Below are 18,938 nucleotides of genomic sequence, written 5' to 3'. Positions count from 1 at the left end.
TGTTGTCTGGCCGTTTTCCATTTATAGCTTTTTGTCAGCAGTTAAAAGCTAACATGTGATATATTCACTATATTTACAACATAAATAAGTGTTGCCAGCAATGCTATGACCTGCTGGCAACTAGCAGTCTCATGAATTGTCAAACTGAAGAATGTTTGAAGAACTTCATGAAACCTCCTGCCAGCCTGGAATAAACAGTATGATGACAATTTTCCACAAACAGCCTTGTCTTTTAAAAGGACTTAATGAAGAACCTTGTTGAATTTTCCATCAAACACAGATGTGTTTGCTTACAGATTCTCAGGCACTCCAATGCTGTCTATTCTTTAGGTTTCTTCCTCCCTATTTTGTTTTTATGATACAGTTATAAATTTAGTTTGCTGTTGACACCTGTACAGTTTTGAGATGGTGTAATGTTTTTATCAGGTCTTGATGTAGAACTATATTATGTATTAGAATACTTGTCTTTGTAAGTGCACAATTTAAAGCCAGACTTGAATAAATCTATAAAATAGTTGTTATTCAAGTCATACTGGAGCGTCATCAAAAAAGATTTTTTTAAAGTTTTCACAGGCACCGGATGCATTGTATGCTGAGCTTGTCTGTCAGCTGAGATGGTCACAACTATGTGACTGTTTTGTTATTGTGGTTCTGCAGACTTCACAATTCCCAATTTAAATAAGCAATCCCCATTTCTCATTGTCAGCCATCTGGCTGTTTTTTTGGACTTGAATGACACGGGCATTAATACAGGGTTTTAGCATTTTAGTCACATTTTTCTGCCTCAGTAGCTGATTCTTGAATTAATGGAGCAAAAGAAGTGGAGAAAAAATTAGGAAATGAGGGCATGGGAGTATTTTTTTATGCTGTTTGTGCCTCATTACTTCCAATTCTCATGGGACATCACATGTCAACATAGACGAGATATGCTGTATCGTACTTAGTTAAGTTATTTGCATAAAGGAGAGACACAGTTGTATAGGACGTGATTTGTTTCTTCAAAAGAGAAATTTAATAAAAAGAATAAAAATGGGAACCGTAGGCTTAATAAAAGTATGAACCCACTCACTTGTATTCAACCACCTTTCCTTTCCTTCCCTTCTAGGTGTACGGCACTCTAACATCATCTGTGACAGCTGCAAGAAGCATGGCATCATGGGAATGCGTTGGAAGTGCAAGGTGTGCTTCGACTACGACCTGTGCACCCAGTGCTACATGAACAACAAGCATGACCTGGGCCACGCATTTGAGCGATACGAGACGGCGCACTCCCAGCCGTGAGTACAAACTGCACCCTAGCTTCTCTGCCACAATTGATCCTTGTTTAAATTATTCATTTGAGCATCATCGTTTACAACAGCTCTGCTCTAGTAGCTTGGTTTGTTCACATTCAGTTGGTCTCATTGGAGGTGTTCTTTTGTTATTGCCTCAATTTAAGCTTCCTTAGTTTTGGATGTGACTTTCACATTGTCGGCTTCACCTCTGTTGGTAAACCATCAACTTGCTGTTCTGTTTTCAATCTCTTCTCACTTAATTAGTCACAAACAGTATTTCTATTTGAATTTTTGATAGGCCATGGTTTTAAGTTAATGGACTACCTACAGCTTCCTACCCCTACATTAGCATACAGTGTGAACATCGATCATTGTTGAACAAACAGTGATTTGATTGAGATATCTTTACTTCAGCATTGTTTTCGTTTTTTTATACAGCTTCAAACCAGAAGCCAATGTGTTATCTGTTACAGATTCACTGTATCAGTTACAGTCCATTCTAGCAGACAGATACATGAGAGTCAACGCCATTCATAGCTTTAGTAAATGAGATGATGTTTGATACTGTACAAGTGACTCTTAACTCACTGATCTAAATGCAGACGACATCAACTCAGCTCGCTTGGAACCTCGTCTGAGCAGGTACTAAAAAAAAGTACCAGGTACTATCACTAATGGAAAAGCAAAATAACCATACCGTGCCGAGACAAGTTGTGCTGGACCCATGTAGTGGAAAAGTGGCAACCAGCAACATATTTCTTTCATTTATTTCACATGCAGCTCTCTAAAATTACTTTTCATTACACTGAGCAGGTGTAAAGAGTGATGTTGTTTTAGTTAGCTTGGTTAAAACCATGCTTGGGTTGCTGTGGGTAAATGTTTAGTGAGCTGATTCCAAGTGTCCTTCATATGCAGATTTACTGGAATGAGTTCTTCTCCTCAGAATTCACTCTTCTGCATCAGTTCACAGTAAAGCACCAAAATGCTTCAGGCTCTGTTTGAATGTCAGCTGGATGGCCTGTTCTCATTTTAACGAGATGATATGTATGACCCAGATTTCGTCGATAGTTTTTTGGGTCCAGCTAATTTTCCTGCACTTTCTTTACAGTGAATCCTTCAAGTAAAACTGTTGTTTTGTTGTGGTGTTTTTTTTTTCTCTACCGACTTAAAAAGCCCGTTTGAATTGAAGGGTATGAAGCAAAAGTTCATATTCATTGAAATAATCACACTACTGTCACAGAGAGAACAATAAATTCACAGTTTTAGCGCGTTTTTAAAATATATCACTTCATGCAGCAACAGTGCAACAAATCAGTTATCACATGCATAGCTCCAAATCTCTGGCCATGACTTGAACCTTGTATCTTTGCCATCTCTGTGTTGTTTCTGTCTTCACCTCCTGCTATCACGTTCTGTGATCACATTTTCCATAAACAGAAAAATGTCTCGCTTTGGACTCGGGCCATGTCCACATTTGATTGCATACCATGTGGAAATGGAGCAGCGAATTTGGACTTTTTTCTCAATCCTGGACTGAGACTAAATAGCAGAGTGATCATTTAGCACTCTGACAGGAATTTCATTTCATTCTCATCCTGAGTATTGATTGATCATTGAGGCCCAAATGTTGTTTGGCTCAGCATTGACCTTCATGACGGTGATGTTTTATTGGCAGAGCAAACACATTTATGTGACCCCTCAAATAGGTCATTGCTTTCCATCTGTCGACACTGCACAAATACTGTCTCAGTTTCACTGACAATCGTCATTTTATAGAAGTGTTATGTTTTTAATATTTACAATGATTATTAAGACTATATAAAATAAACGTTTAAGGATCAGTTCATTGAAACTGATGAAAAAGCTAATCTAGAATGTCTGAAATTAGAATTTCTTACTTTGGACTGAAGCATGTGAATATCAGTACTACACTTTAAATGTGTAAGAGTGTCTTCATATTTTCATCTTTTTAATTTTAAGTACCCCATAGGAAAGCAAATTATGAGTGAAATTGCAGTTGTGTAAGACGATGTTATGTTTTGTGGTTAGCACACAATTAATTTATAAAATAATCAAGACTGAGTATCAGTATAATCTGAAAGATATAAAAAAATGAGCATCATTCATCATTCTCTGAAGAACTTGTGAATGAATTGACGTCACTGACCTCTCTTCACTATGACTCTGACTGAGACGGTTTCCATGGAGTCTGTAACATGAATAGTATACTGATGGCTGTAAGTCGCACAAAAGACAGTGATTCAGCTGAAGTCATTTGGCAGCCATGATGTGACTACTGTGTGTCATTGTGTGACCTTTTGGACAGAGTGTGTAGGATGTTGTTTTGGTGTTCATCTCTGACCACGCTGTAAATGTACAAGTTCTATATTTTGCAGTGACATAAACTCATTGACATTGGGATTTTCAACCACTTGGCTACAGCATTGCTTATTCTACTCCTCTCAATATTACTATTATACCTTTATTTCTCTGCTCCACTACCTGTTTGCAATCATACTCCTGCTGGAAGTAAACTCCAGCTTTTATAAAACACATGTGTATCATCTATTACACAAAATAAACTGTGTTTCACAGTGCAGTGTGAAATTAAACCCACAGGGTGAAGCTTTCTTGAAACTGCAAGTTGGGGATAAAATTAAATTCTCGGTGCAAATAGGTTTGATGTTTTTTTTTTTTTAAATGGCTTGTTTAATTATATTACCTGATTTTATAGCTATGTGTCTGCATCCAATAATGCAGTCAAATCTCATTAGTGCTAAGTCTTACAGATTTACCAGCACAACAAAGATACATCAATCCTACAAATGGTTTTCTAGCCATATAATGAATTATATTCTGTTCTCTCTTCATCATTTTATCAAATACATTCAGAAATTGTTTTGATTGTTGCCTGGCCCTGGGATCGCATCACATGAAAGTAATTTCCTTTCTCATCAGATGAATGAAAGGGAGGAGCACTGTACAGTGTGTGGTATCAAACACAGAGCACATCTTTATTTCCAGACCAGTCTGACCCATATTTCAGTGGCAGAATTTCTAAAGCTGATTTATTATCTGGCAGTCATGAGACACACTGATATTTGCCTGGAAAGGCAAATTAAGCCTGGTTCCATAATGAGTGGGAGTTCTTGTTTTGCCAGCAGTGATTTATGTGAAGAGAATGGTTTGGGCTTTGCATAGTTAAAAGTGACTCCTTTTATGTGGACTACACATGTGTGAGGGTTTAATGGCAACTCAGGCATTCCACTCTATTTGTAGTTTATAGCCATTCTGTAGGCAGAAACTTTATTAGTGTCCTGAGGGACTGAGCATTGAGAAGTTGTCATCAAAATAAACTGCTGCAGAAAGCTGATGCTAAAGCAGTGTCATCACAGACATGGTGTGAAATATGACGTAGATTTACCTTGTGTTGTAATTACAACAGATTTAATTGGATTAACGTACAAACCTCTCAGCCTTGATAATAACATTGTTGGATGTGCAGATAAGTATTTATTTTCTAGAATGCAGGTATTAGATATGTCAAACAGACAGTAAATCAAGGTTCTATGTTTATGTGCTGTTCACCAATCACTAAGCTTTGTGTTGTGTGACTTTTTGTTTCTTACGCAGTCAGGATGTGACCGTGTTTATGATGTTTAGTGATATGGAAGGCTCACAGTCTCGTAGCACATGTGTGCTGACAGTGCTCAGGGTGGCATATGTGTGTACCATATGTTTTTACGAGGAGATGGTTGGTATGCAGTTGGTTAATCGGCTCTTCATCTCACTAACAACACACATGCACTCACTAGCTCAGGAACCTATTAGGTCAACGCCAGGCCTAATCCTTCCTTTGTATATCAAGCTTCACTCGCCCACCTGACCTTGTCGATGCCCCTTTCCATAGTAACTGTTCAAGCCACTTCAAACCTGTCCCCACTACCGCTTTGATGAGTCCACCAAACTGCTGTCTTCATAAATTTGAAAAGGGTTTTTGGGACTTGACATGTAAGATGTGTGCTAAGTTTGCAATATGTGCAAAGGTTTTACAGAGGATGAGTCAAAGTTGATGTATGTTTCTGTCCAGGGACTCGATGTCTGGTCCAGTCAGTGGTGTTTATGAGGGACTTTGGAAGCCACATGCAAAAGAGGCCTTGGGGCCTCATATCAAGCCACCCACCCACCCACCAATGGTTGTTGGTGCTTTAGATTCTTATAAAGAAACAGTTGGCCTCTATCTCACTGCCTTTGTTTCTAAAAGTCAGGCTAACCCTTGGCTGACTGTTGACTTGGCCAGGAGGTGTTGGCCTCTTGTGCTGATCCTGTCTGGGAGCAGAGGTGACATTTGGTCAAGAAGGATTTGGAATCTTGATCCTTTGAAAGGGCTGTTGTGTTTATCAGAGTAGCTTCAGTGCAAAACATCAGCAACTCAAACACTGGGGTTTTGTTTCTTTAATGTGAAATAGGGATATTTTTCTGTTTACGTCCTCTACTTCTGTTTACGTCCTTTACTTCATATATATGTATAGCTATATATACACGCGTGTGTGTTCTGTTTGACTTGGAGACTTGCAGACAGGTATTGATATCTACCTAACATGTGATACCTACATGTACAGAATTTTCACCCTCTTAGTTACATACACCTAGACACAATTTATTTTCACACATATGTGTGTAAGGATTACATTACATATGTGGCTTTTACTTTGCCCTGAGGTGGCCTGCTTTCTGATAGCTCTGCTCTTCAGGGATTAGGCTCAAAGCTCTGAAATCTTCTCAGAAAAGACCTCAGTCCTACACTGAGATTTACAGTGTGTTGGCTCTGGTATCGGATGTACTCCTGTTGCATAAAGGAACCTGAAAAATCTGGCCAGTGACGAGAGATGAAGCTAGCCAATGGTAACTTAAAGCAAAATCTCCGTGTTTTGAGAGACGTGGAGACAGCAAAGCCAGCAAAGCCTCTAAGAAGCTCCTTGAGGACTACAGCTCTCGCAAGGCTCTTTTGATCCCAATGGATTTTAAATGGTTTTGAATTTATCTAAAAAAGTGTTCTGTGTGAAATGCACACTGGAGTTTGATTTTAACAAAAAGTATGGGAATAGGAAGCTCATTTGCATCAAGATCTGATCAAATCTTTACCATAAGGTATGACACATTTTCATAAAATATTTTATAAATGTATGATTTGAGTTGAGACTGTTGAGTGTTAGAAAAGCAGGTGATGAAACTAGCATTTATTTATTTATAGAATATTTTCTTAATGTGTTTTTAAGTTCATCTCTTGACAACTTAACCACACACTAGACAACATCTAGCAAACTAATCAGAAGTCAGAGTGTGTCAATTAGGTTATGATTACAATATTCAGCATGTGGTTGTTAGAGGCTGTATTTTTAACAACGGAGATAAAGAGACCAGCATCAGGTGTCATGATCTTTCGGCATATGTAGTATGGTGCACCAACTCAAGCATTGTGCTAAGAAGCCTTATGGAAGCAATTCTTCAAATATTTTTTTGAAATGTTGAATGTGAAGAAAAACTTGGCTTGTGTAAAGTATATGCAGCTCTTCTAAATGACTCTAAAGCTGCTTCACATACTGAAGTGTGAAGGAAAATATGAACTGTCTGGATCCAAAACACCTGACTACCTCCAATAGAGTTCATGTCTGAAAACAGCTTTAGTGGTTTATGTTTTTCAGGAATCCGGGAGGTTACACTGTTTTTATCTGTTGAATTTTTCTCTGTCTTTCTGTTTCTGGGTTTTTTCCTTAACTTAAGTAACTAATTATGATTTACCAAATGAAATTATCAATACTCTTTATATAAAAATTGTATGATTTATTTGGCTTGGTTTGTGTCAGACTTATTACTGTGTTTATAGTGAATACATACAATGTTTATTATGGTCATGTTATCTGTACTTATGCATTGTGTTCTATTAAAGACTTAATTGTCTTAACTCTGTCTCATGGTGTGCAGAGTGTTTTGTTCAGCTGTGTCTTCATGCTCCTATCACAGAGTAAGCTTGGCACCGAGGCAGAACCTCCCACGGATCATCCTCAAAGGAATCTTCCAGGGGGTTAAAGTGGTTCGTGGACCTGACTGGGACTGGGGCAACCAAGACGGTGAGTGGTGTGTGTGTGTGTGTGTGTGTGTGTGTGTGCGCGTGTGTGTCTAGGAGACTGTTTATATCACTAACCTGGCACGGTCAACTCAACAGGTCTCCTGTCCGCCTGAGTATGGAGCTATTCCTCTTCAAAGTGTTCCTCTATCCACAACCCATAACAACACTCTAACCTCACATCTCATTAACCCATGAAATGTCCAATTAGCATGTGTCTGTGTGCACTTACATTGCCAGTGAGTCATTTGAGTCTGCTCCACAGATGTGCCTGTCTTGTTTTTATTTGTCCAGCCTTGTTTAGTGGCAAAACTGAGTAACCACGCTCATTAAAACAAAGTCTTTGGTGTAAGTAATAAGGAAGGAGAGATTGAATTGTGTTCGTCCACAGTGTTTTGTGTCTATGATGTTTCTGTCTGTCAAATACAAATGGTACAGACTGGGTGCTCTTAATAATTTAAATAGTAAATGAAAACAATCGTCCGCATCAGTGGACTAAATTAAAACCCTTGAATTTTCCCTTTGGGGTAAGAGGGAATGTTAATAGTTCTTTATGTTTCCTGGTCTGGGGTCATTGTTATCTCTGAGAATAGCAGAATGGTAGAGCGAATGAGTCAAAATGTCCTTTTGGTGTCTTTGAAATTAACACCCCGGGGTTTGGTTAAGTCACTCATCAGGCTTAGATGGTGTACACAATAAGTGCATAAGGGATGTTCGGAGCATGCTCACACACCCCAAGCCCACCATGTAGTCTTATGGGTCACTGGATTATTTGGTGTGCTTACTGAGGCAGCTTGAGGACATAAATCATTTCAGGCATCTTCTCATCAACCTGATGTACGGATCTAAAACCACTGTGTGACACGACAAGGACATGAAACATGGACATAACTTGGAAATATTAAATAGTTTTAATGTTGACTTTTCTTTTGCACTTTTGATGTTTTTGTGAGAGAAACTGCTTTGTTAGATGTTTGATGTATGTACAAAACATTCATACCAAGCTTATTTTTAGAAAATGACACTTGGTATCTCTATGTCTCCAGAGAAAGTTTCTTTGTCTCTGTTACATCTCAATTGTCTTATATGCTACAGTCTGTATCTTCCCCTCTTCTTACCAGATGTTTAAACGTTGTGGTTGTCGCCACTTTTTTTTCTTAAAACTGTTGTGTTATTATTTCTTGCATATTTTAATGTGCTTGTGTGCGTTCGTGTGTGTATAGGTGGGGAGGGTAAGGTTGGGAAGGTAGTGGATATTCGCGGCTGGGACACAGAGTCTGGTCGCAGTGTGGCTAGTGTCACATGGTCTAATGGCACCACCAATGTCTATCGTATGGGCCACAAGGGGAAGGTAGACCTGAAATATGTGTCTGACGGCCAAGGAGGCTTCTATTACAAAGATCACCTACCAAAGCTTGGTAAGAAAGAGTCCTGTTTTTTTATTATTGCAATGTTTGGAGGTAATTGTGCATAACATTTAAGACTGCAATGTGCATAAGAATGCTATCAGATAATAGTGAAACTGAGTTTAACCTAGTGTCTTAATTGTTGATGCCTGTCCATCCAGGAGAGCATGCAGAGCTGCAGCGGCAGGAAAGTGCTGACGGCCACTCCTTCGTGCAGGGCGACAAGGTCAAATGTCTTCTGGAGGAGGAGATCCTGCGACAGATGCAGGAGGGCCACGGAGGATGGAATCCCAAAATGGCAGATGTACTTAAACTTTTATTCTTTAGTCTATAGAAAACTCCTTGTTGAGATTTTCTAAAATGCAGAAGTATTTAGACCCCTCACAAAAAAGTAAAACATGGATTTGGATGACATTAACTGGGGTTGTAGGTTAAGGCACAGTGAAGAAATCATAAGACTTGGGATTTTACGTTAAATAGTTCAAACTTGGGTTTGGGGTAATGAGCAAAGTGTGTTAAGAATTTGAAAACCTCTAAATTATTCAAGTATTATTACACAAGTATTCAGAACATAAATGAAATACTAGTAGGCTAACATATGGAGTTGAGTCTTCCTGTATGATCCTCTCAAGCTCCATAAGATTTGATGGAAGGCATTTATGAACTGTCATCCTAAACTCTCTCTTCATTGTGTTCAGTCATTGCTAAACTGAATCAGTTTCACCTAGGCTCCTGTCTCATGCAGTGTGGGGCAGGACCTCTCTGGATTTGGCTGCATTCAGCCTTATCTAAACTTTAACCAGTCTTCTCCTCTTCCTCTCCCTGCTGCTGAGAGGTCCATCCCATAGCATGATGCTGCCACCACCATGCTTCACCACAGCAATGGTAGTTGTCATGTGGGTGATGAGGAGTGACTGGTGTTCACAAGACTAACACGGTCTGCTGAAAATGAAGGGGTCTCAATACCTCATGAAGTGACTCAGTGATCTAATTGCACACTTTGTTCGTATTTTTTGTAACAGTTGAAACTAACTCATCTATTAACCCTGGCATATAGGATATTTACCTTAAAAGGTTTTTGGCCACACCTGTTAAGTATTGAATTCAGGCGTTTCAATCAGGCTGTGGGCTCTAGGCCTATTAAAGTACTGTGTATGTATTACATCATTACAGTCCCTGTTGGCGTAATGGTCAGGCGTCCAAATACTTTTGTCCATATAGTGTATATTAGATGGACATTAATGTGCAACAAGGTGAAAAGAAACAGAACAACCAATTCTCACACCACAGCTGCTAAATGGGTCACTTTGCAGACTTGCAGATGGACACCCAGGGTGAAACGGTCTATTTGTGTTTGCAGTACATTTGTCGGATCGGGACAGTTCATAGAATCACTGACCGAGGAGATGTCAGAGTCCAGTACAGCAACAACATCCGCTGGACCTTCCATCCTGGGGCTCTTACTAAGGTACTGAGTTATAGATGAGTTTCTGTTAAATGGCAGCGATAAACTGTCATTGGTTTATTAGTGTATCTTAAGTTAAGTGTAGTTGCTCTCCAACTTTGTTCATACTGTGTCCATCCAACCTTCCCCTAGGTGAACACTTTTGGAGTTGGTGAACTCGTACGAGTGTTGGAGGATATGGACAGTGTGAAGAGACTGCAGGCTGGCCATGGAGAGTGGACAGACAGCATGGCTCCTGTATGCTCATTAAGCCTGATAATACTAGCTCTTCTTTGTATTAGAGCTTGAATGCTCACTTTATGTCACATTCTGGCAAAGGTGTGGACTTGAGTCTTGATTTTGGGCTTAAGAGTAAGACTTAACTGGTGACTTTAAGTCAACAAAATGTACACAAAAAGACCAGGCTTTGGCTGTAAAACCTGGCTAAATTGGGGTTTCACTTGAACTCACACATCCACCTTTATTTTACAGAATTATGATGCTTTAAATTCACTTTGGTACTGATAGAAAAAAAAACCAGATGATAACTATTCTTTTTTTTTTTTTTTAAACTAATGTTTAAAAACAAAATGTAGTGCGTTATTTAGAACATGGTCATGATGTGGAGTATGTAAATACTTATCATTTCAAAACAATAATAACTCGGTACTCTGATATCTTCTCAAGTTGCTTACTTGCTGTCGGTGTGCATGATGTTACTTGTGTCACTTGCCAAAGTAAGGCCCTTAGTCAGACTTAGCCACTTCACAAAAATTGGCTGTACATCTGGAAATAATCAGGTTTAAAACTGTTTCCTGAATGCAGCCTGGTTGTTTACCTACAATTTAAGAGCCATAGTGACATGTCCTGTAAAACCGCGAATAGTTGCTGGTTAATTAGTTTTTCCACTCTTATTTTTGTCCCTGTAAACCTTTTGATCCCCACCCATGCCACAACCACCTAAATGACTGTTCTGTTTTTTTGTCCTAGGTGCTTGGCCAGGTTGGGAAGGTGTTGAAAGTTTATGCAGATGGTGACCTACGGGTGGCGTTTGGAGCTCAGACGTGGACGTTTAATCCAGCTTGCCTTTCGGCACAGCCCGTGGAGGTGGATGCCAACCTCATGACAGCCGAGAACCACAGCGAATCTGGAAGTAAGGCCTCTACAGGGAGGAGGGGACTCATCTCTAAACCTCCAGCCCTAGCTTTACCCTCTGCATGCGTTCATTCATCCTATCTTGTCCTCGTTTGAGCTCTGTCCTCTGCCTTGCATGCTCTCACAATAAGACTGCTGCTGTGCCGTGATTGGCCACAGTCATGGCCATTTCCTGTCTGTCTTTTTCAGCAACCTGTGGGCAGGGTGTTTGTTTTTTGAAACGTTTGTGTCTGTAACATTTCATGATCCTGCATGTTGACAGCAAGAGGCTTTGGCAGCACAGCAGACATTTGGCATCATGTCAGAAATTCTCTGCAGTCTCTTATTTGTGACTAAACCTTTTCTTTGCATGTTTTCACATCAGTGGATTGAAGTTTGTCACAAAGTGATGTGTGTTCTTCTGTGTGTGTGTGCGTGTGTGTTTGTGTCCGGTCAGATTGCACTGCATGCAGGGACATTTTGACTCATTCCTGGGGTTTTTGCATTGAGCTCATTCCTGATAATTATATTAACCAGCATGACTTTGTGGTGCCATTTTAGCCTCCTGCAGGTCTTTCCTAATCATCGTGCCACATCAGACAAATTAAGCCAAATGAGCTAAATGAATTCCCTTGTCTCTCCCCTTTTTACCTCATCTGTGTGCAGGTACTGTCATCTCAGTTTTGGAGAAGCTACTGTCTCAGTCCACAGAGCAGGACAACCCCAGCCGGTTGGTCATTGAGGCAGCGCACGGCAGTGCCAACAAAGTGCGGGAATTGGTGCAGAAATACCCTGACAAGGTTAGTGCAGCACTCCTCTGTGCTGCAGTCCACTGTTTATTCCAAGAGCTCCTTCCACCATGCCACCAAGGCTGTGGGGTGGGTAAATCAGGAGCTGGAGTAACTTGGGGAGCTAGATAAGGAGAGGGACATTGTGGAATTTGCCAGGTTTGTCGAAAGAGGTTGAAGACCCCCTAACGAGTGTTAAAATTTTCACACTGCACAATTCTCTGCTGTTGTTTTTTATTGAATTTGCATCTATAAGAAAAACATAGACACACAACACACTTCTTCTGCCATCCCATTGTCCGGGGTCACACAGAAGCATATGTTACCAAAAAATAATAATGAAGTTTAAATTTTAAAATTAAAAAAAATAATACTTAGAATAGTAAATCTAAATAAGTGAATCAGAAATTAAGTTAAGTTAATAATATTTAAGCTTAATACATAAAATCAATTCTATCCCAACCAGATAAAGGGTTGGGGCCTGCTCGCTTTCCAGAATAATTTATCGCGGTGTAGCAGGGTGGAAAATGCTAGTGCACACTTTGAATGGTCTGAATGCTCTCCACTATTTTTAGAAAATCTAATTTCAGTGCTGTTATCTCACAAAGCAGCATCAAAACGTAGAGTGTAGACTCCTCTTCCCACTCTTGTGAATATAGCTTATCACCCTCCTCATTCTCAGAAAATTCAGGGACTCCTATATTGGCACACACGAGTCAACAACTTCTCTCATGTATTTGGTCATTAATGTGGGATATTCGAACATAAACGTGGATATTGAACAGTATACTGGATGTGAGAAGGACAACAGTCTATTTATTTATTAAACTGTTTCTCATAATGGTATGGTCCTGTTTATTCAGTAGTAATTATTAATGATCAAAGGTGGGAGACTAAGGGAAAAACAATGTTTTCTATCAGGTTTTCTAAGACTTATGGCAGATTTAACCTTTGAATCTCTGTTACTTAGTGGGAAATGTTAATAAGTACGCTAATTAATAGTCATTTTATTATGACAATGTTTGATCAGCATCTCAAGCTAAGATATCACCACCTCTGTATTGTTGATAATTAATTCAGTAAAGATAAGAAAAGGCACAAGCAGTCACAGTTAAGTCCCCACATCATCCTCTGAGCATGATGAGAGTTTGTGTGTGGATTACACATAATATAGTAATAAAGGTCATTACATATGTGACAATTGTAATTGTTTTTCAACATTTAAACAAAAAAGTAAAAAAAAACAAAGAAGTGGTAGACATACTTTGGTATGTCTACCACCACATACTGTAGTATGTAGTACTGGGGGATAAACCTCTAATGTTTCAAAATCTATATCGTTATTCAGCCCACAAAATGTAAATGGGAGTTGAGTAAAAACCACCCGAGAATGAATAGATAGAGTATATTAGGCCCACATGTGATTTTGATGGCTTACATTTTTGGTTGTAAATCAGCCTACTCTTAATTCTAATTACTTATCATATTAAATTATTGTACAACATGTGGATTTTCTAATATAATATATTGCTTAAAATGATAGTGAATTGAATTGAATAATATTGAAACTGTTATATAAAGCAAAATATATTCTGAGATATGTTTCTATTTTTGAATTTAAATCAAAAGGAACTTTCCATTTACTTATCCACTGATGCTAATGGTTACATAACATCCTAGGATTATGATGTATCAGGTGAATGACATTAGTGGCTGTTAATGCTCAGATTATTTCTATCCAGTTCAGTTCAGGTGTGTCCGTGTCGCAGCCTCCGTAATCTGTAATGAATGTGTGCCCATGTGTGTGTTCCTGGCAGGTGGATATAAAGAACCAGGGTAAGACTGCACTGCAGGTTGCTGCTCATCAAGGCCACATGGAGGTGGTGAAGGCCCTGCTGCAGGCCAACGGTTCCATCGAGGTCAAGGATGAAGATGGAGACACGGCATTGCATTACACTGCCTTTGGGTGAGGCCACACACACACACACACACACACACACACGTTTCAGAATACATAGGTATGTGGTAGTACACATTCACACAGTGTTTGAGTTCACAACTAGACGCAGCTCTGCACCTTGTGGCTTTTAGAAAACCCTCGTCTGACACGTGCAGCTCCAGCCTGTCGTTTCCCATGTAATGTGATAATCCATTCACAGAAGTGACAGCATTAATCAGCCTGTTGTATCTCCTTCCTACCCTTGCAAGATTAACACATGGTCAGAAAGTCGGTGTTTGCTGATATCTCAGGGCACTAGTAAACCATGTGAACAAAATAACAGGGTCTAAAACGCAGCCCAGGAGCTTTTTGTATCTCCAGCATCTCAGAACAAACATTGCTGAATCACTCGGTGTAAATGAAGGACTGTGAGGATTCATTTGTGCATTTATCTTTTTTTGTATGGGGTCTTCTACATTAGTAATCAGGCAGAGATCGCACGGCTGCTGTTGAGCAAGGGGGCAAATGTCAACCTCCGGAACAACTCCATGTGCACAGCGCTCCACATTGCTGTCAACAAGGGCTTCACTGACGTGGTGCGGGTGCTGACTGAACATTCAGCTGATGTCAATCTCCAGGTGAGAGAACCAAATCTGCTCAACACTGCACAATGTCTACAGATGAATTTGACACCCCATAAACTCAAAGTTTTCGTTACTTTTTTGTTTTGATTTCCTCGAAGTCTGTTTTCAGTCCATTGCTTTTGATGAATTCCACACTGTGGCATTAAAAAAACGAGTGCTAACCTGTTATCTTATAGTGTAATATGCACTCTACAGAATACTATTGGCTTTGTGAATGATATGATAAGCCAGTTGCTTACATTGGATTTGAGGGTTAGTGTCCAGAGGTGTGATGCAGTCATGTTATGGTCTTGCATATATCAATGTTTTTGATAGTGTATAGTGTAGTGTAGATATGTAGTGGTTAATGATACTGTTATGTAAACAATAATGCATCCTGCTCCCCTCTTTGAAGTTACTGTGATTTATGTAACTGGCTCTGTTTAAGACTGTGTTTGACTGTGTTTGACCAGAAAAGCTGCAGCACCATTTTTAATGTATGAGACATTTTTCTCCCTAATCAGGATTCATATGGGGACACACCTCTACATGATGCCATCGCTAAAGATTTCCGCAATATCATTGAGATCCTGGTTTTGGTGCCCAACATTGACTTCACTCAGCAGAACCACAGAGGCTTCAACCTTCTGCACCATGCTGCCCTCAAAGGAAACAAACTGTGAGTAGTCATAAACTGAATAAAGAAATATCCAGAGTTCTGCTTTGGAACTTGGAAACTGACCCACATAGTAGCAGAGGAAGTTCACCAAATAAATCCAATGGCTTGACAACATTACAACTCAAACAACAAAACAAACAAACAAAACCTGTCCCTGTAATGTGCGTCTATTTTGTACTGTCAGCTCAGCTGTGTTTGATGTTTGAGTGGTGGATCTGATGTAGAGGTGATATCCATGTGCAAATGGCGCTTATAGGCGTGTGTGGGAAAATTTCCCACATGTTTAACTGAGAACTCAATGGTTAACTCACAGCACTATCCATTACAAATAGAGAGCTCATCTCCCACACGGCTTCTCTTGGTGTCAGCAGGCTGACGGTCAATATCAGACAAAAATGCAACAGCATTTGCTTTTGTATCCTGTTTCCCTACACACTCAGTTGTCCTCCAAATCTTCCCCCCAAACCTATTTATAGTCGTGTGGATTTGGGATTCATGAATGGACATCCAGACAAGTGTGCTTGATATTCTTTGTAAGGAAACACCTACAACACTTGGCCATAGGACATGTTAATGCTTATTCATGGAACTTATCAGGAGTCATGGGTAAAACATAAATATTTTTATGAAAATTGCAACTATAACCTGTAGTAATAACATTTTAAGGCCGTGGAAAGACCAGCTCAGCTCAGCTCAGCTCATTTTATTCCACACCAATGTGCTTGAGGCCAAATAGCAAGGCTACCTTCCTGACACCTGTCATAAAAGCTCCATTGTCTTTTGACTTGCTGGTTTTATGCTGGTTGACAATGAAGATGCTCAATCGTAAGGCAGTCCTAGACAAGGCACCAACCTGTCTGGGCAGAAACGCAGTAGATAACTGAATGTTCTCACAGTGATAAGGTTTGATTCCCCCAACATGACTGTTATGTCTGGCTCCTTCTGTGTGTGCAGTGTGTGTGCCCCTGTACATTTTGCATCACATCAGCTCCCACACCATGAAAAGCCTGGAAATGTCAATAGAACACACTGAGGACTGGATGATCTGTGGACCTTAGTGGTGAAACAGAATTGTTTTTAATGCAGGCAAGGACAAGTTAAAGTGAGGTCCATCACTATGCTCGGATTAAATAATCTATTTTCCACCTGTTAAAAAACTATTTAAATGTCTGAGGGATTTAGAGGGATTTAGAATTATTTTTTACAGTATACTGATTGAGTTTGCCTGCCCCTGGTGAGGTATTCCTGTTTCTCAGCTTCAGGTCTTATACAACTGCATGTGAACTTTCCATCTCAAATTATGACAAGATTCCTGAGTCTTTTTAAAGAAATGCCATGAAGGAAAGGAAGCAAGAATGAAAAACACCAGCTTCACCATACATTTCCTCCCTGAAAAGATGACACTTAACTCAAGGACTTGCTTGACGTGATGGATAATATACAGGAAATTTACAGTGGGATGACTGTTCTTGTCGTCAGTAAAGATTCTCCAACTGTGACGTAGATTGACATGGTCTGTGCTGTGGTTACTTGCTTACAGACACATCACTATCTACCTTTGCTCAAATTGTAAACTTAACATTTTTTCTCACTGAAGGAAAGCTTTGAATAGCTGACCTCCCGATTTCACCTTCCACTGACCTGCATGTCCTCATCACTCTTACAATCAGCCCCTCCTTGAAATTAGCTTACACAACATAATCTCATGGCAGCTCTGTATGCACGAGTGTAATACGTCGACTGACTGAGGGACACATTTCAGCAAGCCTACCTGTGAGAGAGGGAAAACTGAACTGAGGCTGCAGTAGACAATCATTTATTATATGTCCAGTCTGTTCTGGCAAGTGTCATATGTGCAGTGTAGGGAGTTGAGACTATGTCCACCAGCATTCATTTAACCTGACATCAACTGCTGTGCCAAAAGTGGAGACACAGGATTTACAACATTCAGGACCAGTTCATTCATATATCATCCAGCAGGCCTTACATTACACTGATATAGTCCAGGTCAGTGGGTTTTCTGTACATTTTCCATGTTTGTTTTGGCTTAAATACAAATTGTAATAAACTCTTGAATATATCCAGACATTAGCTTTAGGTTGACTTTAAATTTTGCAAAGTATGGAAGATCAAGAGCCTTTATTTAAGGGATTTAAGTAAGATTTGTACCTCCGCCTTGGATATTTCTGTGTTGAGGTAAATCGATGATCACTTTAGTGTCCTCAGCATTAATGCTGCTCTGGAGCTCCTGCTAGCAGCTGTGCCCGTCTGTTGTTTTTTTGTGACAGAAAGATGAGAACAGTTTGTTATTAGTCTATTTATTTATTGTGGGGAAATGGAAAAAAGGGCCAGAGGCCAAGTTCACAAACAGTCCTGGGAAAGACATTAAGGAAGGCAAGAAGCCAGATTTTTTCCAGTATATTTTAGCTCGACAGAAGAAGCAAATAGATGTAGAGGATGGTTTTACTCTACCTACTTGAGAAGAGAGTACACTTGGCTGGATTCCTCTTTCTTCTTTCTTTCTGTTATCTCACCTCTTTGAGGCTTCTTTGTTTTTTCTTTCACCAGACCCATTTAATTCCCTAACAATTTCTCCCAACTCTCTCTTCAGATTTTACAGCATGGATTTTACATGGAATGAAAATACTTTATTATTTTGTCATTTACAAAGGCATATAATTAGTCCTTTCTTTGCGATTGTAGTAGGTTTTATGAAGAAGCCAGTTTCAAACAAGAATGCTGTAAAATCTCCAAAATAACCAAATGATGACGTGAGTCATTAGCGGTGTGCACAAGATGTCCTCTGGCTGTGAAGACAGGGTTTGTACAAAACAGACTTAAAATATCAGCTTAAGTCTGAATATTCATGAACACACCAGAGTAATGATTATGGAAATGAGGCAGATGAGTGAGGCATTGTGGGTCCTGAGGTGGCACAACTGAGATGACTGTTATCTTAGCTGAGTGGCTGCTTCAGAACTGTGAGTAAATTAACAAGCTCTGTCTGGAGATGACACACACACACACAGCAAGTCCCAATGACCTCATCGCAGTTTCTCCAAACAATCATTCTTGATAAACTGTGTATGTCTATACATGTAGCACACCAGTCCACTTCGCAGTACTGCATCATGTGGTGTGGATCAGGTGGTAGGGCGAGTAATTTAAACGTTCTTGGTTTGATCCCAGGCTCCTTCAGAGTGTGTAACATTTGCCAATGCATATTTATTCTTTACATAATCTCTTTGGTCAACGATACACATATACATACTGATTTAATACTGAGTTTAACTGTATATATGCTATATCAGCTAGTTTCAGATGAATGAAAAGTAAATTAATACAAAAATAAGAAATGGTATTGTTTGAAGAAGGCATTATTTATTTCCCAAAATGAGGTAATAATATTATTACTTTTGTTATTTGTAATAATATTATATTTGTCTACTTACAGATATAATAATATTACAAATTCCAGCTCTTGAGTATACTTAAGTATTTCATTATATAGTAATATGCTTTTT

The 18,938-nt window shown here is 39.4% G+C and overlaps 1 protein-coding gene across 5 annotated transcripts in view; it reads left to right on the top strand.

Moving 5' to 3' along the window:
* Window positions 1-18,938, top strand: part of mib2 (MIB E3 ubiquitin protein ligase 2) — a 38,341-nt gene that overhangs the window by 9,914 nt on the left and 9,489 nt on the right. For 4 of the 5 annotated variants that reach the window (XM_058642375.1, XM_058642372.1, XM_058642377.1 and 1 more), the window contains 11 exons: window positions 1,106-1,277; window positions 7,299-7,405; window positions 8,625-8,819; window positions 8,969-9,111; window positions 10,168-10,275; window positions 10,405-10,509; window positions 11,242-11,404; window positions 12,052-12,185; window positions 13,991-14,139; window positions 14,594-14,750; window positions 15,260-15,414. In XM_058642375.1, the coding sequence (XP_058498358.1) occupies window positions 1,106-1,277; window positions 7,299-7,405; window positions 8,625-8,819; window positions 8,969-9,111; window positions 10,168-10,275; window positions 10,405-10,509; window positions 11,242-11,404; window positions 12,052-12,185; window positions 13,991-14,139; window positions 14,594-14,750; window positions 15,260-15,414 (1,588 nt within the window). The remainder of the gene's footprint in view (window positions 1-1,105; window positions 1,278-7,298; window positions 7,406-8,624; window positions 8,820-8,968; window positions 9,112-10,167; window positions 10,276-10,404; window positions 10,510-11,241; window positions 11,405-12,051; window positions 12,186-13,990; window positions 14,140-14,593; window positions 14,751-15,259; window positions 15,415-18,938) is intronic. The other variant, XM_058642374.1, reaches the window with a different exon arrangement.

Source organism: Solea solea, chromosome 11 (assembly GCF_958295425.1).
Source record: "Solea solea chromosome 11, fSolSol10.1, whole genome shotgun sequence".
Lineage (NCBI taxonomy): Eukaryota > Metazoa > Chordata > Actinopteri > Pleuronectiformes > Soleidae > Solea > Solea solea.
This window is presented reverse-complemented; position numbering and strand designations above follow the sequence as displayed.